Genomic DNA, 21,086 nt, shown 5'->3' with positions numbered 1-21,086 from the left:
ACCTGCCACAGAGCTTAGCGACAAAAGCTAGTACTTGAGAACATAAAGGGCCCTGGGAAGCCGTGCAAAGGACGTGTGGGAAGAGCCAGGCATTTCCCGGAGGGGCCCTGCAGGCTTGTAGAGGGAGACCATCCTGTCCTAGTCCCCGCCCCGCGTCCCCTCATCCCTGCCCCGCGTCCCCATGCTGCATCCCCACCCTGCGTCCCCGCCCCACCCCCTGGTCCCCATGTCCCCACTGTGTGTCCCCACCCTGCATTCCTGTCCCACGTCCAGGTTCCCGTGTCCCCATCCTATGGCCCTGCCCCACGTCCCGGCCCTGCATGTGTGGACACGTGGCTTTCCTGGCGCCGCTGTCTGGTTCTTTCTACGCCTGCCAGCACTGTATGGGACACCCACTGTTACTGTGTTTGCTATGAACCGTTAGCTTTTAAAAAGATGACACAGTGAGAGAAGATGTCATTTATTCTGCCCACTTTCTCTGCCGTTTCCAGTGCTCTCGGTTCTCCCGCAGAGACTCGGTTTCTGTCTGGTACCGTGTTTCTTCAGCCCAGGGCTTTCTGTGACGTTCATCTCCACACAAGTCACTGGTGACAAATTCTCTCAGCTCTTGTTTGTCTGAGAAAGTCTTTGTCTTCGGGTTGAAGGATGTTTTTGTTGTGAGTAGAATTCTGGCTCGCCAGCGTTTCTGTGTTCGTCCCTAAAGGACATCATGGCGCTGTCCCACGTCACGTGGTTTCTGACGGGGACTTGGCCGTTGTCCTCGTCTTCATTTTCTGTGCGATGTGTCTGCCCGCGACGGTGGGATTTTGTCTTCCTGGCTGGTCTGCAGCAGCTCGATCATGTTGTGTTTTAGTTTGGTTTCCCTTGTGTTTGTCTCGTGTGGGGTTCTTTGAGCTTTGTCAGTGGGTTTCTAACTCTAATCAAATTTGGAAAACGTTTGTCCGCTATTTCCTTAAATATTTTCCTCTTTCCCTTGTCTGGTTCCCCGACCCCGGTCTGCTGGGGTCGCAGCGTCAGCCAGGCCCCTCAGCTCTTGCAGCTCATTCTCCTCTAGCTTTTCCGGCCGCTTTGCCTCTTTGCTTCAGTTTGGGTAATCGCTGTGTCCTGTAGTCACTGACGTCGTTTGTCTGTCTCCTCAGGTCTTCGCCTGTGTTTACGTCCACGCGGCTGGGGATGTTCAATCTGTGGCTTTCGTTTTTGCCTTTCCCCACGCTCATGTTTTCCTTGAACTCTTCGATCTTATTTACGATACCTGGTTCCTTCCGGGTGTTTTCCGGCTAGTTTTTGTCCTTCTCGGCCCGTCTCCGTCGACTGCGTTTTTGTAGATTGTGAGTCACATTTTGCTGTGTCTTTGCACGCCAACTTAATTTTTGACGGCGCCAGATGCAATGACTGCTATGTGGCGTTGTCTGCCCCGGACGCATCTGAGGTTGGTTCCTGCGGGCGGTGATGCGCTGGAGGGCCGGTCTGATCCTCTTCCCTTCTTTTCCGCGTGCGTTCCGTATTACTTCCTGAGCTGGAGCCCCTGTTCCGTGTGGCCCACGTGCTGGCGGCTCGGATGGTGCTGTGCCGCCCGGCACTGGGGCCGCTGAGCTGGCAGGTGGGGTGGGCAGGGGGCCTCAGCGGTGGGGCCAGCAGGTAAGCAGGGAGGCCCTGACTCACCTCGCCGCTCTGCTGTGTTCACGGGCTCTGGGGGCAGTGGCGCCCTTTCCAGCCACATTTGCCGAGATGATGGAGAGGCACCCACTTAACGTTTTTCTGGTTGTGCAAGGAGACAGACCAGCACGGGTGAGCCCCTCTCCGGGTGTTCACAGACCCTTCTTCCTTCGTGTCGTGCGGCGCCAGCAGCCTGCTCACAGCACTCAGCCTCTCCCTGGGGGGGGACGAGCGTGGTGCAGCTGCCTGGGCCCGGCGGCATTTGTGAGTGTGGTTTCCTGCCGTTGCCGACCGGGCACAAACAGCCAGGAGGCCCCACAGACTCTGGGGTCGTGCTGTCGCGGTGCGTGGCCCTGGCCGAGCCCGCAGTGCCACCGTGCCTCTGCGTCTCCATCCCTGAGAGGCGTCTGGGTCCCGTGCATCCCTGGGCATCTGGGCATCATGGGGGCACAGCTGATGACGAGCGGCCCTCACCTGCCCCGTGCACACGGTGGGTCTTCGTCTCTGCTCCCCCGCCCCGCGGGTCAGGGGTGTTGTCAGGGCGACACCGGCGTAGTGTCCCAGCCAGTAGCCTGGGCCTCGGACGCAGCGTCTAGTGTGGCTTTTGTACTGAAGCGCTCACTTCTGCCTTCCAGAGAGCTGCTGTCTAGTGACGCGATGAAGGAGTACAACAGGGCCCGCGTCTACCTGGACGAGAACTTCAAGTCCCAGGAGCACTTCACGGTGAGTGCACTTCCGCGCCCCTGGGTCGGCGCTGGGCCGACGGCGCGTCTGTGGGAGCTGCCCCTCTCTGACGAGGTCGACACTGAGGGCCCCTCTCTGTGGCAGCACACGCGGCCGAGCCTGAGTTAGGATGTCAGCGGCACGGAAGGGGTCCACGGGAGGGGGGCAGCCAAGAAGGGGCCCAGGAGGGCTGTGGCCTGTGGGCTGAGGAGGGTGAGTTGGGGGCGCTTTACAGAGAGGAGGGGTTACACGCGTTGCTGGATCTGTCTGTGGGGTTGTTTGTGCCGGTCCTGCTCATAGGCTACAGCCCGGGGCCTTTGTGAGCCCAAGCAGCCCTCCGCTCCCTGGCAGGGAAGCAGGACAGAGAGCTGCCCCTTCTCCGCAAGAGTCCTTGGTCCGGGGCACAGTGGACACCTGGAAAGGGGGCCCCGCTGGCTGCAGTGGCTGCGGGAGGTACAAGGAGATGGGGACGGCTGGAGGCTTCTTGGAGGAGCAGGTGTCAGACAGGATTTGAGTAGCTGGTTGTTGGTTCGGAGGCCTATGTCCTCACGGTCCGTGTGTTTGGGGAAGCCTCAGAGCTGCTCCGTTAGCTTGGTTTCTTCCGTGTTCTGTTCCCGGCATCCTTCATGCCACAGCTGTCATGCTGCCAGGAGCGTGGTATGCAGCAGGTGCTCAGCCATTGCGTGCTGGTGGTGTGGAGCAGCGGGTGCCTGTGTGCCAAGGCGGGCAGGGCTGGGGAGCCGCGTCCTGAGTGGGGAGCAGCATGTGGAGATCGCCCTTTGGTTACAAGGGCATCTGATGGTTCTCGGTGTTTCAATTTGGGGCGTCTGTGCCGGTTTGGTGGTGTCTTCTGTGGCTGAGGTGGTCATTGTCACATGGCTGCCCCGTGCCTCTGCTGCGGTCCTCGGGCACACCCACCCTTCTCCACACTCACAGGCGGCCTTCCCACCAACCGTGTCAGCCACACCTCCGCGTGGCCCCGCCGTGCTCAGGTCACAGCCCCGCCCACTCCTGTGGCCTGCCTGCCTCTGCCCGCTGGCCGCTTGCTCTCAGCCCATCCTTGACAGAAAAACACCCTTGACCCTCATGCTTCCCTGTGCTGTGACCCAACTTCTGCCTCCCGTTGCGTTCAGATGAAAAGCATAGTAGCTGGAATGAAAAATGCATTGGTTGGGTGAACAGCGGGCCAGACACTGCAGAGGAAAAGGAAGGATAATCGAACTTGGGGTCTTGGCGGTGGGAACTATTCAGAATAAAACGTGGAAGGAGTTCACGGATGTCCCTGCCCAGGATAGCACATCCAGGGTGCCACACGCGTGGAACTGGAACCCCAGGAGGACAGGAGACAGAAAACAGGCAGATACCCGATGGGTAATGGCTGGAATTTTTAAAAATTTGACAAAACATGTAGGTGCATAGATCCAGTTATTGTCCCAAGTTTCCAGCGGAGTGAATGTCACCAGCTGAGGCTCAGCCCGATGGCAGTACTGCCAACAGGGTGTACGTTCCTCCGTCCATGACGCCCTGTCATCCGCAGACGCTGGTCTCTGCTGGCGCTCTGCCCTGCCATGATAGCCGCCACGTTCCACGGCGGTCATTGCTCACCTTCTCCTCATGGAGAATGTCCTCACGTCTGCACGGCCTCTTTTCAATGGAAGACTCAGTATTTTAAAAGTAAAAGATAAAGGAAATAGCCGGGCAGACACACGCCGAGGAAGTGAGAGCGCCTGGTCAGTATTGCGGTTGGCCTCAGAGCGAGCGGCGTCCCAGGGGAAAGGGGGGCCTGTTGTAGGGATGAGGAGGTCCGGCCTCAAGAGGACATAGCTGGGTGGGGTGTGTGTGCCCAGTGTCAGACCTCTGACGGCCAGGGGAGCAGATCAGTGACCACAGAGGCTTCAGTGCCTCCTCCCACTGACCACTGTTGCCGGTGGACCGAGGATCGCTGCCCACGGTGTGATCCCACTGCTGTTGATGGGACACCGACCAGAGAAGGAGCCACAGAAAACGCTGGATGCACACCGTGGGGTGCAGTCAGCACCGTGGGACGGGGCGGCTGCCAGCTGCCGTTAGGTTTCCCCAGAAACATCTTTCAAAGTGAAGGTCAAGGAGACTTGGAAGGAGACCCTCGGGCAGGCTCACCATGAGCTTTTCTGGACCAGTGCAGAGCAGCCCCACAAGGGTTCAGGCCGCCCTGAGGGCCATCGTTCTGAGGCCTCCACTTGTTCACGCACTCCAGCCCCTCCTACTCTGGCTGCGGGGGGCTCAGATCGTGTCCACGTGGGATGCTCACGTGCACGTGGAAATCTGGCATCTGGCCAAGACCACATACCTGTTTTCTAAGCACAGAATAGGTAGATTGGAAGTGAACAGAAATAATATCTGGAAGACCCCCAAATATTTGGAAATAAACAGCAAACTTGCAAATACCCCAGGAGTCAAAGAGAATTTCACTGAGCACACTGAAACGTGGGTCTGATGACGTGAAAGACCAATCGAGACCTTCAGGATTTGTGAGACGCCCTCACGTGGGGAATTTTTAGCATTAAATGCTTACGTTGGAGCATTTCAAAAATAAGAGCAAATTAACCCAAAGCAGAAGGAAGGAAGTAGTAACATAAGAGCAGAAGTGCATGACGAAGACAGTGGGTCGGGAAACGGGTGGAACCAGACCGGCAGCAGAGCGGGTTAGTGCGCCCAGTGAGCCTCACCCCGCAGGTCCGAGCAGCGGTGTTTGCGGAACGAGGCCACGGCCGTCGAGGTCAGGAGGCTCACCCCGCAGGTCCGAGCAGCGGTGTTTGCGGAACGAGGCCACGGCCGTCGAGGTCAGGAGGCTCACCCCGCAGGTCCGAGCAGCGGTGTTTGCGGAACGAGGCCACGGCCGTCGAGGTCAGGAGGCTCACCCCGCAGGTCCCAGCAGCGGTGTTTGCGGAACGAGGCCACGGCCGTCGAGGTCAGGAGGCTCACCCCGCAGGTCCCAGCAGCGGTGTTTGCGGAACGAGGCCACGGCCGTCGAGGTCAGGAGGCTCACCCCGCAGGTCCCAGCAGCGGTGTTTGCGGAACGAGGCCACGGCCGTCGAGGTCAGGAGGCTCACCCCGCAGGTCCCAGCAGCGGTGTTTGCGGAACGAGGCCACGGCCGTCGAGGTCAGGAGGCTCACCCCGCAGGTCCGAGCAGCGGTGTTTGCGGAACGAGGCCACGGCCGTCGAGGTCAGGAGGCTCACCCCGCAGGTCCCAGCAGTGGTGTTTGGGGAACGAGGCCACGGCCGTCGAGGTCAGGAGCCTCACCCCGCAGGTCCGAGCAGCGGTGTTTGGGGAACGAGGCCACGGCCGTCGAGGTCAGGAGGCTCACCCAGCAGACCCAGCAGGGGTCTGGCAGAGACCAGCCTGTGGCCGCTCGGGGCTGATGGGGGTTAGCAAGTCCTCAGGGGCCGGGCCAGCATACTCGTGAGAAGAAACGGCCCTTCCGCAGAGGCCTGCAGCCGTCCGTCTGTGTCTCTCATGCTTGCCTCTGGAAGTTTTCCTGAAATGCTCACTGTCCCGTTCTCCACCGTCCGCTCTGTGTCTCCGCCTCCCGTGCTCACACAACTGCATCTCTCTTCCTTAAAAGCACTCGCTTGGCTGAGAAGAGAAGGGGCAGAATGTCGGCGGCCGTCGGGCCCAGGAGCGGCTGTTTTGGTCTCCTGTCACCCCTTGGGATTTATCTCAAAATGTCGTTCTGCAGTTTGCGGTGGAAACGACACCTGGAAACAGGCACCCCCGTAACTCAGCAGTGTCCTTGAAGAAATAACCGTTCTTGCAGATAGTTATGTGTAAGGATGGGCCTCAAAAATTATGTGATGGCAAAAACTGGAAATAATTTTGAATACCAAAGGGAGAGATTTTCACACCGTGGGATGGTCATATGGCGGGTTGCCCAGCACAGGGTGTCTGGGGAGGGGGCCCCGCCTGCAGGCCCCCCAGGAGGAAGCTCAGAGTCTGGAGCCCGCGCTCTTGCCCCTGGAGGATCTTGCGATCCAGTTGGTGCACTGAAGTGCTGAACCATAACGTTGCCTCTAGTCTACTCTTCAGCGCACAGGTGTTCAAATCTGAAGCCTCTGAGACCAGCTGCAACCAAGACCCATGGCATTTCAGTTAAAATTGGCAGCACTTTCCTGTCTTGGTCATAAATGCAGAGATGGCATGTTAGTGGGAGACACGGCCATGGGGGTTGGTTCGAGCCTCAGACTGTGCTCGGGGCGACCCCTCGCTGGGTGGGACTGATCCGGCACAGGGTGGCAGCAGACGAGGGGACCCCAGGTCTGAGCCCCTGTGGACAGGTGTGTCTGCAGGTGTCTGCAGGTGTGGACAGGACTGCGTGGTGTCGGAGGCTGGGCCAGTGGGCTTGACCTACCTGCAGCGGGGGTGGGCGCTCTCCCGGCCCCCTGGTGCTGTGGCCTGGCTTTCCTTCCAGGGTCCCTGTCCTCCGGCGGGGGTGGGGGGTCCTCTCCCACAGCCACAGTCCCGTGTGAGGTGTGTTAATGGCCACTGGATAACTTGAACAGCCATGTTTGGCGGCGGGGGGGGGGGGGGGTTGTGGTCACTGGTGCTGCAGACGCTGGAGCTCATCCCAGAGTTGGCATAGAGGTCCATGCGCGTCTGTCATCCTAGCTCATGACTGAGATGCTGATGGTTTGCGATGACATCCTGTTGACCCGGGGCCTGTGGCGCACCATGCCTCAGCGTGCCGTGTGTAGAACCGTCTTTCCTGGGGGCCTCTGGGCGTCCTGGTGGAGGGGACTCTGCACCCCCAGAGTCCTGGGCAGGGCTGGCCACCCTGGCTGTGTGGCCACCCTCCCGCCCCAGCCTGGTGGCCTCTGGCTGTCAGAAGGAGGAAAATTTAGTTTTTACAAGATTAATAGTATTAGAGCAATATTTTTAGCTGAGTGTGGTTCAAATAATAGGCCATTAATTGAAAAAGGAAATTGAAATGAATTTATCTTGTACATAAATGCTGTCACAGGTATTAATAGGGATCAGAAAATAGCGGTCTGTTCCCAGAAAGAGGTTAAACCTGAAGCTGCACCTGGTCTATGAGCGTGACCGTGGGGGTCCCCCGCGCCGCGGAAGCCTGGGGGGCTGCGGCCTGGACCGCGGGGGTCCGCCTGGGGGGCTCTGGATCTAGGGGTCTCTGGGCCTACAGGGGGCTGCAGCCTGGGGGAGGCTCTGAGCTGGGGGGGCTGTGGACGTGGGGGGGGGCTCAACCTGGGGGCTCAGTGGGGCGTCCTGCGGGCAGAGGCAGGAGCCCACAGATGCTGCTTGTCACCAGGAGATGGCGCCAAAGCAGCATTTGCCATCCTGAGCTTTTGGTTCAGGAGATGCTCCCAGGGCTTTTTTAGACTTAAAACCACAGCAATTATGTTAGATTTTGTTGACTCCTAAGAATCATGCTGGGGGCCATTTACTGAGGCAGGAGGCTTGCTTCATCCCACCGGCTGTCCCCTGTGCAGGGACCTGGCTGCTGGTCTGGTCACCACCTGCTTGCATTTCTCCTGGAAAGTCAGACGGGAAGTCGGCTTCTTCAGGGCGCCGCCAGGCTCCAGAAGGCAGGGCCCCGTCCTGTCCATGGGACTCGCGTGATGTCCCTCGGGCAGACTGAGGACCCTGGCCTGGGGCATTCGCACAGCCGCGTGAGCTGGACGGGTGGTCCAAGACTCGTGTGCTGCGTCCGGTGTGGGTGCCCCTAGGTGCCCCCAGGCCCTTGCCTCCTGCGGTGACTGCCCTGTACCCCTGCTGGCGACCTCGTTTCTGACTCTCCACTGCCCTGCACCCCCGAACCCTGATTATCACCCTGTCCTGCCTGCTCTGGCCCAGGGTCTGGAGTCGGGCCATATGCACATCCTGGGTGCTCAGTAAACGGGCTCTGAGTCCGTGAACGAGCGGGGGTCCTGGGGATGGAGAGGAAGGATTCAGTTGTACATGAGACATGGACACCCCTCGTCCCTCCCCGTGGGGTCCAAGGCTGTGGATGTGCCGGTGTGAGCTCAAGGGAAGACAGAATGTGAGCCTGTCGGGGTTCAGATTTATTTAAGACCATGGATCGGGCCTGGGACCCCCACATTTGGAGATGTACTCATCCAGGGCAAGGCAGGGGGCGAGGTGGGGGGAAGGCAAGGGCGGGGGTGTTCTGGAAGCCACATGGCAGCAAAGAAAGACCCCACGAGGAAGGGGGCTCGCCCCCACGGTGCCCAGGCCCAGGTGCCTGCCTGGGGCTGCCCGAGAGGACCGGAACTTGCAGGCCACTGCTTGATGGAACGTGGAATGGATGGCCGCCCGGCCGCCCTCTGCCTGGGGGGGATGTTCTCTGAGACAGAACGCTGAGTCCTTCCATGTCCCGGCAGGCTCTGAGCTAGTAACCTCCGGTTAAGGTGTTTGGATTTGCCCACAAAGAGCACAGGTGTTCCAGAGTTAATCCACAGCAGCTTTGAAGGTGCTCTCGTCCTGTTCTTGCCACAGAGAGAAAGAACACCAGGTAGTGGGACAGAAGGTCCCTCCAAGTGGGACTGGAGCCCTGGGCGCCCCCTCCCCATCCCCGTGGCCCTGAGGCCCTCCACCTGCCGCCTGCCCCCGGGTCCCTCCCAGGCACTCTGTGGTGGGATGCCACGTGACCCGTACTCCATGCTGGGGACTGACTGGAGGTCACTGGGGACACCACAGCATGTGGTGGAGAAGCCAGCGGCCACGGCTCGGCACCCTGGCTAATCCTCAGCGTCCGCGGGATCCCTGCCTGCCCACGCTCGTAGAACACACGTAAAACGTGGGCAGGCAGGAGGAGGCAGGCATCGCCGTCACTGGGTCATCGCTCCCCGCGGATGGAGACCCCGCGGTGCCCATGGTCTGGGAGGAGGTGACAGCCACGTTGCCGCATGTCCCGCACATTCCCTCCTCCAGCACCCGTGCTCCCCCAGGCCTGCCCTCTGCGTGCGCTCCCTTACTCGCTGCACACGGCCTCCTCCCCTCCCGTGGGGCCCTCCTTCCCTGAAGGACCATCGTGTGTTCACATGCGCACCGGCTCTTTGCCAGCGCCCCCTCCCCTGCTGTCTTGTTTGCCCCATGAGGACATTGCTCCGTGCGTCACTGGGTTCAGCGATGGAGTCCACGTGGAGTTGCACTTAGAGTCAGGCACGTGACATGTAAAGATGATTCACACGCCTGCTCAGTTACAAGGATGGGCTCCAAGGTGCGTGGGACTTCCCAGACCGTGCCGGCTTCCTGGGGCCTGGGCGCTCCGGTCCCTGGCCCGCCGTGTGTGCTGGGCCCTGCAGAACGGAAAGCGTGCGGGGCTGCCACGTGGCCTCACCGGTCCAGGGGTCCAGGCTTAGGGAGGAGGGTCCCTAGAGGACACATGGAGCTCTGCACCTGCTCAGCGGGACGTGCTGCCGTCTGGATCCTAGGGAGCATCCGCCGCTATGGGGTGCGCCTGGACTCCTGAAATGCTCTGAGATGCTTCCCAGAGGAAGCCTTCCAGGATTTGCCTACTGGGAAGCTCCCCCTGGATTCTCAGGTGCCCCACCATCGGTCAGAGTTGACTTCGCAGCAGCCCAGGGCACGGCCACACAGACTTGACGCTGGGGAAGTAGCTGGTGAAGTTTTCCAGGCTTTCTGAGTGTCTATTGACAAGAGACCTGATAGCACAGGAATTGTGTCTCATTTCACGGGAGGAACATAGAAAACGCATCACTTACCACCTGAAAAGCCTGAACGTCGATGGGGGATGTGAAGGTAACGGCTTTCCTATACTCTAGCTTCAGAAGTGGCTAAATGAGGAAGAAGTTGCAAACTCATTTTGGTATAATTTCCTCATCTTGCTTCACTGCAGGAGTGAGCGTCTCTGACTGTCCTGCTGCTCGTTTGCGTGACGGGCAGGCCCAGGGGAGGGGGCAGTGCAGGCTCGTTGATCCGTGTGAATCCCAGGTTCTCGGGCTGGTGAAGGCCCCAAGGAGGCACGGCCAGAGGCCACCCCCACGTTCCCTTCCCTGCCCCAGCGACCCTGTCCTGCCCTCACTGGTGACCTGCGAGGAGGAGGAAGAGGAGGAAGAGGAGGAAGAGGAGGAGGAGGAGGAGGATGGGGGTGGGGCACCTGGCTCCTGAAGCAGGACGTGCGGGCTGGCCTGGGCACCCCACACACAGCGTCAGGGGCCACTCCTAGGAGGTGCAGGCTGGTGCCCTGGGTTTCTGGGACAGTGGGGCTCTGAAACGTAAGGCTGCAGGCGAACGGGCTCATTCAGTGGCCTTCTCTCTGCAGCGCCAGCTCAGCGGGAGATAGAACAGGCCGTTTGTTTGGTGGCGAAGCTGGAGGCAGTGGGCACTGGGCTCCGGTCTGCCTGCGGCGGGGTGTGAGGGCAGCCGGGGACAGGATCCCACAGGGCCTCTGAAACCCCGGCCAGGCAAATGGCCAGGTGAGGAAAAGTGAGTGGGGCCGTCCCTTGTCTCTGAGTGCAGAGAGCACGGACGTGGCTGCCGTGGTGCCATCCTCACGGGCAGCCCTGGCCACGTTTGCCACAGGGCCTGCCACAGGAAGGTAGCACATGCCAGCTGCCTTAGCCGGTCCCTGTCGGGTGGCCGGCGGCCTCAGATCTGTGTGTGCAGCAGCTGGGCCCAAACCCAGGTGTTGCGTCTGCTGAGCAGACCAGACGCGCCCTTTGGGGCGGCAGGTGCAGGCCGCCCTTGTTGGTGCCGGGCTGGTGCCTGCGTGGCCGGCAGGCCCAGGAGGGCACCTGTCTCATTAGGGCAAGTCGTGGGCCCCTCGGAGGGTGTGGAAAGCTGTGAATGCTCCCAGGCAGTGAGTGGCAGGCCGGAGCTGGACGCTCGTCCTTGGGGCCTCGCCGCACTGAGAGCACACGGGGTCAGTGGAGAGTGCTTTTGTGACCGCAGGGCTGCCATCACACATGCAAGCTGACTTCTCCTCGAAGCTCTACAAGTGGGCTCCTTCTGGGCAGAGGGGTCTACAGCCAGAGCCGTGTCGGCGTCCCTTAGCACCGGGAACTTGGCATCAGCCAGAGGCCCCAGGAAGGTGTGCTGTCTGTGGAGCAGTTCCCTGCTCCGAGCCCACGGTAGGGAGACAGACGCCTCTGCTGCCCGCGTGTCCCAGCCGGCGCCTTCAGCCCTTGGCTGATTTGGTTCCTGGAAAGAGGTGTCCAGGTGAGTTTCTTTTCTGTGAGGATGCCATGGCATCCCGGGAGCGTGCTTCGTCTGTGTGCAGGGGAAGCCAGGGAGGAGACTCTGATGCCCCCTGAAGACTCCCCTCCGGGAGGCACCTCCTCCCCCCACCCCAGCCTGAAAGCTTTGCTTTGCAAATCCACCGTGTCCCAGGGAAGTGCAGTGGCTGCTTTGTCCGTCCCCCCGTAGTCAGACCATGCAGTCGGGGGACAGGCCTTGGGCCCTGGAGGGCTCCGTCCACCCCAGGAGGGTCCCATCCACCCTAGGAGGGCCCTGCCTACCGGGGGCGGGTGGGGGTTGGGTTCACCCCAGGAGGGCTCTGGCCACACCTAGGATGGGTTGGCTCCTGGCCTAGTGGCGCGTTCCCACACTCCCACTCTGGTGCCCACGCTCGGGGGCTCCCCTTGACTGCTGCTTGCCAGCAAACTGCTCCTTCTTACTTCTGCTCCCTGTTCTGGGGGCTCCTTCCTCATGCCCAACCCTGTGTTGTGTTTTGCACTGCCGAGATGAGGGTCCTCACAGGGGGAGCACAGGCCCCAAGGGCTCCGTGCTGACCTTGGAATCGCTTTTCTGGGAGGGTCTGGGCCTCCCTCAGTGGGGGTCCTGTCTCCCATTTGACCCGGATCTGCTAGAGGCCTAGGGGGCTAGCAACTGCTCTCTTCCTTCCCTCTGGGCCGGGCCCCTCCCTGCCCCCTCGGCGGCCCTAGTGCCTGCTGGAGAGGGGAGGCTGGAGAGGGAAGGCCAGAAGGTGTGCTCCTGGAGGAGGTCCTCCCCCCACGATCAGCCCCTTCATCCTGTCTCTGCTCTCCTGAGTAAGATTTTAGGGGAAATTTATGGAAAATTAATGGAGTTTACTGATGTTCTTTGATCTGAGGAAGGGGAAGGGAGGAAATGCGTTTCTGAGGAGGGAACTGATCTGCTCCAGGAGAGGTCCCCCTCCCCGCGCTGCGCCCTGCCTCCGCGCCCTGCCTGTGGGGCCAGACAGGCCTGATGGAGTGCGAGAAGCAAGATTGGTTTTCCGAGGGCACCGGGCCCTCCGCGCTCAGCTAAATCACACTGTCTGCTCTGCTGGCGGTAACGACCCGCTCCCCTCGGCGGCACCTGCAGCCCCGCGGGACGCAGTGATGTGCGGCCGGGCAGCGGCGGGGGCCCGCAGTGAAGGTGAAGCTGTCATATCGATCTTTTTAGCACTAAAATATGAGCCACTTTACTCTGCTCCCCGCTGCTGTGATGTGAAAAATAATAACTCGGATCCAAATTAAAAATATTGATCTCTGGAAGGTGCTGAAAGTAAATAAACACCTCCCGAAGTTTTCGGGTCAGCCGAGAAACGGTCTCAGCAATAAATGTGTCGGCACGTCAGGGTCCAGGGTTCTTGATCTGTTTTTTCTTTGAATTGATTTTTCATTATTTACTTCCTAAAAGTGTTGAAATTTGGTCTTCCACTGTTAAATCCCAGTGTTTGGGCAAATTATTTCTTTGGGGCTTATGAGGAGCTCCTTATCCACTCGCTCATTGATTGATTGATTTTTGACTCAATGAGCTTGCAGTGCCTGCCTTATTTAGGGCTTCTATCATAATTTTTTATACATTTAGGCTTGACTTTTTTATTTGCCTCTAACAGATGAGGTGGCGTGGGCTTGTTGAGCCGGGGAGGGCGGTGGCCACAAGGTTAATTTTATCTGGTCCATGCGTTCTGAGGAGACGCTGGGTGTGTCCGGCCGCAGGTGTGGCCTGGCACAGCAGACCCTCCTGACCTCTGTGAGCCCCTGTACCCCACAGGGCCATGACCCCAGGGCTCCACCAGCGGCCCGCGGCCGGGTCAGGTGTAGCGGGCAGGCTGGAGTCTCAGATGCTGTGGTTCTTCTGGGCATCTGGAGAAAAGGCTTTCAGGAGCCCAAGCTCTGGCCCGGTCCCCGTGGCCACGCAGCATGGATCTACGTGGCCTAACAGGAAAATGGGAGGTGTGGGTGCCAGGGGCAGCTTGGGAAGGACACAGGAAATGGGGGGATGGCCCCTTCCGGGAGGACTTAGGACTTAAAACAGGGCTCATGGCAGATAGTACATCTTGCTGCCCCAAGAGTCACGGTTCCCTGTGACCATTTCCAATTCACTGGTGTCCGGAATGAGAGGCTGCCAGGCACAGAGGCCCCGGGCTGGACACTGGGGGTGGCAGGAAGAAGAGGTCCTGTCCCTGGGACTCTCAGGGGATGCCAGCCCTCCCTGCCCTGGTCTGCACCTTGTGTGCCCCACACCGTCCTGCAGGAGGGCCCGGCGTGCACCTGCTTGGCGCCCTGCTCCCGAGCCATGAGACGCGGCGGCCCTGTGCTTTCTGCACGTGCTGTCTATTGTTAATGCTACAAGGTCATAGCAAGAGGCTTGCAGAGCCCGTGCCAGCTCTGGTCGGAGTACTTGACGGAAGGCATCCCACTGGACCTGCACGTGACCCATGTCCCCCCCGGATGGAGGAGGCAGAGGCACGCAGAGGCTTCTCTGCGGTCGGACGGACAGAAGTCAGAACAGGTCCAAGAGGCTGACGGACGTTTCTGAGGGTGGCTGGTGTGCCGGCAGGAAAGAAGGAAGGCCACCAGCTGGGGTGCGGAAGGGCCTGTCTGGGAGGGATGGGGGTTGTGGAGGAACGAACTGCTTTTCTCCAGCCTGATCTGGGAGCAGGGGTGGAATGATGTGGATGTGTAAGGGCTGACCACACTGGCAGGATGGTGGTATGGCGTGTGTGTGGGGGCTGTGTGGCACATTGGCCCTTTTGGAAATGTCAATCCTGCTCTAGGGTTTTGGGCAGGAAGTAGGAGGAGCCCCATCCTCCTGGATACATGGCCACCTTCCCTGGGACTGAGATAACCAGTCCCCAGCAGAGAGCTTGTCTCCGACTCCCAGATGTCCATGAGCGTCCAGTCCTGGAGTCCTGTTTTCTGACCGTAATGCCATTTTCTGGCATTTCTCTTTGCTCTGGGCACCGTGTCTGCCTCTAGAAGCAATGTTTCAGACAAGAACACATTTTAGAAGGATTGTGTACCCTCTGAACACATATGGGACGCTTGCTGCCTGCATTAAGAAGTTTCAGAGTGCTGCCACTCCCATTTCCTCCCCAAGGACTGAGGGTTGTCCAAGGATGGCCGCAGAAGGCTCCCCTATGGAAATGCATGGCCAGGGTCCTCTCTGTGCCTTAGTTGATACAGAGAGCTGAGGCCAGGAGTTGGCCTCCTTCTTAAGAACCGGGGTCTGTTCTTCTCAGCAGAGGGCTTGGTCTGGCTTCCCAGGCACGAAGGAGACTTAAAGCCTTTCTGCTGGACTGCAGGAACATGGGTGGTATGCTCTTTGTGCGGGGCTGTTGCCACTGGGTGGTCGCACCTGACCTGTGCTCTGGGAGCCCGTGCTCTAGGCTGATGCGCACAGAGAGGGCCTCCACTGAGGCCTGGGGCCTCTGCCAGGACAAGGAGGTGCTGAGAAAGGCACGTCAGATCACCATGCCATATACAATTCTAGAAGAGAGAGTTCCCTTACGGGCACTTGGGTGGCTCAGTCGGTTGAGCCTCTGACTCTTATTTTTCGGCTCAGGTCATTATCTCAGGGTCATGAGATCAAGCCCTGCGTTGGGCTCTGTGCTTAGCAGGGAGTCTGCTTCTCTCCCTCTCTCTGTGCCCCCTCTCCCCTCCGAGTTCCCTCAGAAGAATCTATAACTGGAGAGGCAAAGAGCTGCCGTGGCCTCAGCTCCAGGGGCTAGCGTGGCCATCCAGCTGTGGATGGCGTGCACAGGTCCTCTTCCTCTGTGAGGAGGGCAGTGCACTCATCAGCAGCACGCTGGCAAATCCGTATGGAGTGTGTACCCAGTGTTGATGCAAAAAGTTGAGTTTTGAAGGACAAACATGCTCAGATTCGGCCAAAATCTGGAACTGCAGCTCCACGTCAGCAGTGAGCTGAGACATACAGGTTCACTCCTTCTGCAAACCTTGGTCAGGCCCTGCCACGTGCACACATGTTCTGCACTGCGGTCGGCATGGCAAAAATGGGACAGGGGCTCATTTTCTACTGAGAGAGGATGCCTGAGGGCAGGCGTGAGGCTGGAACCTAGGGCACCGAGAAATCGGGTCACCTGGTCACCTCTGTGCCCACATGGGCTGCCCAGATTCTCAGCTCCCAGAGGGCCAGCCTGTCCTGAGCCTCATTTCACAGTGGGAAGCAGGAGGAGAGCAGTCCAGCAGCTCCCGTCCACAGCCTGGTGGGGCACAGTGCTGTCCTGCGGGGGCAGCCGGGCTCTACACAGCGTGGCACACCGTGCACCATGCACCGCACACGACGCCCTTGCGCTCTCTGTCCTTGAGCGTATAGACTCCGGGAGCCAGTGCTCACACACAGCACCCGACTGTGACCCGTGGCATGTTCCACGTGACCATGCTACATGTGATGTGATCACACCCTCACGTTCTCTGCCCACGTGGAGCACGTGGACTCGGGCACAAGTACACGAGTGCGCAGTTACCAAGTGTGAAGAGCACCCCAGAGGCCTACTGGATATGGGAGTCACGAGCAGGCTACTCCGACGGGGGGGCGTCTCATCCAAACCTGAAGGACGAGCAGGAGTGACCCACAGAAGGAAGGAGGAGAGAGCACTCCAGGTTGGGCACTTGTGTGCGTGGAGGCCTCAGTAGACCCGGGTCTCCACCTCCTGGGCCCCTTTGTGGGTGGCCTGCTGCCAGCTGTGGAGCACATGATTCTGGACAGCACCCCCCCTCACCTGCTGCCCCAAGGCCATGACCTTCCTGGTGGGAGCAGAGAGACCCAGCTGCAGGGCGACTCTGAAGGAAGACAGGGAAGGTCAAGTTCTAGCCAAAGGAGTCAGAACCCCAGTGGCACCCTCTTTGCAGTGCTACACTGGAAAACGGATGACAGACAGCAACAGTGTCCGCGACATCAGGCCTCCAGAAAGTACCATACGGAATTCCCATTGGGCCAGCCTGCCAGCGTGCAAGCAGGGAAAAATGAAGAGTATATCAAATATGTAAGATGTGAAAAAAATTATGTCCTTAGCACCCTTTGTGAAGAAGCTCTGTCATGAGGTACTGTATCCAAAAAAGTGGGCACGGGGTCCAAGAAACATAGGAAGCAGAGGGGCTTTGAACATAGCAGCTCCCTTGACATGTGTAGCAGGGAGTTCACACAGGCATGGGGGTTGTCTCCACCATGACCAGTAGTCTGCAGAGGGCTTTACTCTGCTTCTTGGACATGATGCCCTTTCCATCCAGCTCTGGAAACACCAGTGTGTGTGCTCCTGTGTGTGAGGCCTGAGCCCCAACTCTCAAAGGAATCCCTGGGTCAGGAGTGAAAATAGAGTCACCTGTACTAGGCAGGTGAGCAGTTAATGAAGCTGGTTCACCTTTTAAGAGGATTCTCCAAGAAGGTGTAATTGATAGGTTTTCTGATGTGCTGGGACATCCTGAGATGAGATGTACAGAGTACGTGGATGAGTCGTGACAACATTCGTAAAGACCTTGGTTAGCGTAAAAGGAAGGCAGTAGTGAACTGCAGGGAAACAAACAGCTGTTGAAGAAAGGAAGGGCAATCATAATGTTCTTTTTTTGTTTTTGAAGGTTTTATTTATTTATTTGACAGAGAGAGAGACAGCCAGCGAGAGAGGGAACACAAGCAGGGGGATGGGAGAGGAAGAAGCAGGCTCCCAGCGGAGGAGCCTGATGTGGGGCTCGATCCCATAACGCCGGGATCACGCCCTGAGCCGAAGGCAGACGCTTAACCGCTGAGCCACCCAGGCGCCCCAATCACAATGTTCTTAAGAAGAACATTTCTAAAGTTACAGAGATGATACTGATTATTAATTCAAATAAAAATGTGTTTATATCCAGAGGATGGGGTATCAGGGGTGCATGTGTGTGACATGTGAGTGAAGAGGGAAGGCAGTGTAAGGGAATCAAATCTTCATCTTCCACTGCAGAAAAGTCAAGAGTTAATGTTGAAAACAAGAAAATCAGAAAGTAACAAAATAAGTTTTAGTGATCTGGAGGTAAATAACAAAAGAAAATAAGTAAAAGAAAGTAATTTTCTCTGGGGAGGAAAAAATTGAAATGATTAGGGAACTGCTGATTTTCATAATAATCGTTGCAGAACTGTGATGATTTTTTTCTTTTTACCAACTTAAAAAGAAAAAATACCCTTAGAGGTCCGAGATTCCTTCTCTTCATGGTGACCTCAAAGAAGACTTGGCAAGAGGAGGAGGTGTTGAGAGGGAGGTGGCGTATGGATCTGTGCGTCAGTGCACTGAGCAGCGGGCAGGAGTCGTTCAGCCATCTGAGCCCAGGCTGCCAGAAAGATTGGCAGAGACAGAGGAGGCTCGAACCCTGGTGACCTTTTGAGCATCAGGCAAAGGATGTGAAGATTAGATGGCCAGTGGGGAACCATTGCAGTTTAAGGGAAGCAGGTGAGGTTATCAGAGCTGTGGAGAGACAGAGAAGGGTAGATGGGTTGTTCCAGGTTTAAAAGACCTATCAGATCTAGCTTTGAAGTTCTTGTTGACATAAGTACAGAGTGGACTCTGCTTCGTTCTTCTCTCTAAGCTCAAACCGTCCAGGGGGTGTGCCCTCGTGAACATTCAAGAGAAGTGGGACCAAACCCAGGAGGGTGGAAGATAGTGCAGATGTCTGTATCTCAGCTGGGTGAGGAAGCCAGGCAGAACAGGTCAGTCCTAGAGCAAAGCTGGCATTTCTCCCCTACATGTGCCCTTGTGCTCCAGCCAGATCACACTGTGCCCCCAAAAGTGTGTCGTACCCCGTTGTGCTGTTCTTTGAAAACCACAGTCCAGAGCCTAGTATAAATTGTGTAAACTTAAGATCAGCTTTACTGGATTAACTACATTGAAAGTAATGAGAACAAAGTCTCCTGCAGGAGATAAAAGATGCAGAGTGCGGTGCTTCCATGAATAGTCAGAAGTTATTGGCTAATGTAAAAGTATTTTGTATGTTTTAACAATCTGGTCATGTAGTTATGGCTTATAAGCTATCAACTGATAAATGATTCAGTCGAAATTTGAAATTTAAATAACATCACCATTTATAATAGCATCAAAATAGGAAATATTTAGGAATAAATTAGGCCAAAGATATGCAAGACCTGTGTACTGAACACTAAAACACATCACCGAGAGACACCGAAGAGAATCTAAGTAAATGGCGAGATATACCATGTTCAAGGACTGGAGGACTCAGTACTATCTAGATGTCACTGCTCCCCACATTGATGTAAAGAAACCACTCGAAATCTGAGCACACCTTTTTCTGGTGGAAGTTGACAAACTGGTTCTAAAATTTAGGTGGACGTAGAAAGGACTTTGATTAGCCAAAATGAGGGCTTATACTGTCTGATGAAGACTTATTACAAATCTGTAATCATCAGGACAGAGCAGCACTGATGTAAAGGCGGGGTGGAGAGCCTGGGAGTAGGCCCAGCCCCGGCTTGGACAGGGTGTCGGGCAGCCCGGGGTGTGGGGGCGGCGGGGGGCGATGTTTTCCCGAGTGGAACTAGAACAGTGAGATGAGCACATATAACAAGTCAGCCCTTATCTCACAGCTTACGAACCCAGCTCTACACAGATCATAGACTTAGTGCGAGAGCTGGAACTGTAGACTCCGACGTGAGCACACGGAGAAAATCTTAGTGACCGCAGCCTCGCTAAAGATTCCTTAAACTGACACAAAAGCACAAGCTCTATGAAAGAAGTTAATCTGTTGCAATTCATCAAAATGAAGAAACATGTTCTTCAGAAGACACATAACCAGGCAGTTCATGGCCAGAGAGAAAATGTTTGCTAATTACATCTGACAAAGGAGTTTTATCTGGAGTACTGCATAGAAAGAACTCTCACTCCTTAGTGCCAACCGGACAAACAACTGAATTTTGGAAAGACCTGAACAGACACTTCACCATGTAAGATACGGAAACTGCAGGCAAGCACATGAAAGGTGGACACCACCATCAGTTACCAGAGCAAGGCTGCGGAAGGCTGTGCTGTTCGTTACAGGTCGCAAACACTCGGACCATACGCAGTGCTGGAGGGTGTGGAAGAGCTGGGCCTTTGGTGGGGCTGCGGGGGAAATGTGGGTCCCATCGACGTGGGAACACACTGCAGCGGTTTCTTAGAAAGTTAAAGTACACCACGACCGTGAGACCTGGCCCTTCCGCTCCCAGGAGTCTGCCTGACAGGACTGAAGGAAGCTGTCCAGCACAGACGACTACCCACATGTTGAGGGCGAGAACACCCACCTGCAGGCCAATGGACGAGCCGCCGTCCTGCTCTGCAGTCGGGAATGGACTGAATAGCAGAGGGATTGTTCTGCATGATTCCGTTGATGTGATGGTCTTGAGAATGCAAACTGATCTGTGCTGGCAGAAGGCAGATCCGTGTTTCCGGGGACGGGGACTCCAGGAGCCGCGGACGTGCTGGCGCTCCTGACGGTGGTGACGGCCTCGCAGGTGTGCAGACACGGCAGACCTCATCTGCGTGCACACTGACAACCTGTGCCGTTCCATGAGCTCCAGCCATGCACCAGTAACCCTGCAACAGAAGCTGGTTGGGTGCTGGGTGGCTGGGTGGTCGGACTACAGAGGTTTAATTGAAAAGGGAGATGTCTGCATTACAAGCTGACTTCGCATAAAAGCTACGAGCAGACGCTCCGCGTGTCTTACGATTAAGGGAACATAACGTTCCAGGAGAAGTAACAGCAGAGGGTGCATTATCGTCGGGTTCATAACGCGCTGTGCAGATACTATCAATATGAAATTAAAAAGGCGTTCTTCAGATTAAATAAAGCCGTATTGATTGTGAATGGAAGGATGACATCAGTCCCCTCCTCCTGTGTGCTTCGGGCAGGCAGGTGCAGTCTTCCAGCTCACAGCTGGCCAGTCAGCTCCCAGATGTGCCGTGTGCCTCTGCGGGGTCAGTTATAGACGCACATCGCGTCCCATTTTGAGTGAGCTAGATTCCCGGCTCTCCATGGAGCGCCTTCCTCCATCCCACCCACACCTCGGTGTTGCCACCATCTTGTTCTGTGTCTGTCTGCCCTTCCTAACCATGAATTTTGGGCCTGGGGGGTGCACCCTGTGCTGCAGGTGTCCCTCGGGGCCCAGCCGGGCATACAGTGTGCACCCTGCTGGCCAGATTCCTGCATTTGTGCGTCCTGGTCTGAGTGCGTGGTCCCAGCTGTAGCCTTGTCCTCACCCCCTGTGTCTGGGAGCCACACCTCCCAGCCAGCAGCCTTGCTCTGCTGGGAGCAAGAGCGGCTGCTGTCCTTACGGGACCTGAAGCAGAGCGGCACCAGCAGGTGGACCTGGCATCATGCATAGCAGGGTGTCCGTGAGAGCATCCCCCCACATCTGGATCTGGACTCACGGCTGGGCTGGGTGCTCCGGGATACAGTTGCCCACTCTGTTCAGAGGGCAGTCACGTGTGGGCCCGTGTGAACACCCATGCCTGCTCCTCAGCCTGGCTGC

General features: G+C 57.4%; 1 protein-coding gene across 5 annotated transcripts in view; it reads left to right on the top strand.

Moving 5' to 3' along the window:
- The window catches only part of INPP5A (inositol polyphosphate-5-phosphatase A), a 184,306-nt gene that overhangs the window by 75,200 nt on the left and 88,020 nt on the right, over positions 1-21,086 (top strand). For all 5 annotated transcript variants that reach the window (XM_057308434.1, XM_057308432.1, XM_057308433.1 and 2 more), the window contains exon 4: positions 2,292-2,379. In XM_057308434.1, the coding sequence (XP_057164417.1) occupies positions 2,292-2,379 (88 nt within the window). The remainder of the gene's footprint in view (positions 1-2,291; positions 2,380-21,086) is intronic.

The sequence above is a fragment of the Ursus arctos genome, unplaced genomic scaffold (assembly GCF_023065955.2).
Source record: "Ursus arctos isolate Adak ecotype North America unplaced genomic scaffold, UrsArc2.0 scaffold_7, whole genome shotgun sequence".
Taxonomy (NCBI): domain Eukaryota; kingdom Metazoa; phylum Chordata; class Mammalia; order Carnivora; family Ursidae; genus Ursus; species Ursus arctos.
Note: the sequence above shows the minus strand (reverse complement) of the source record. Positions and strands in the feature narration are given on the sequence as shown.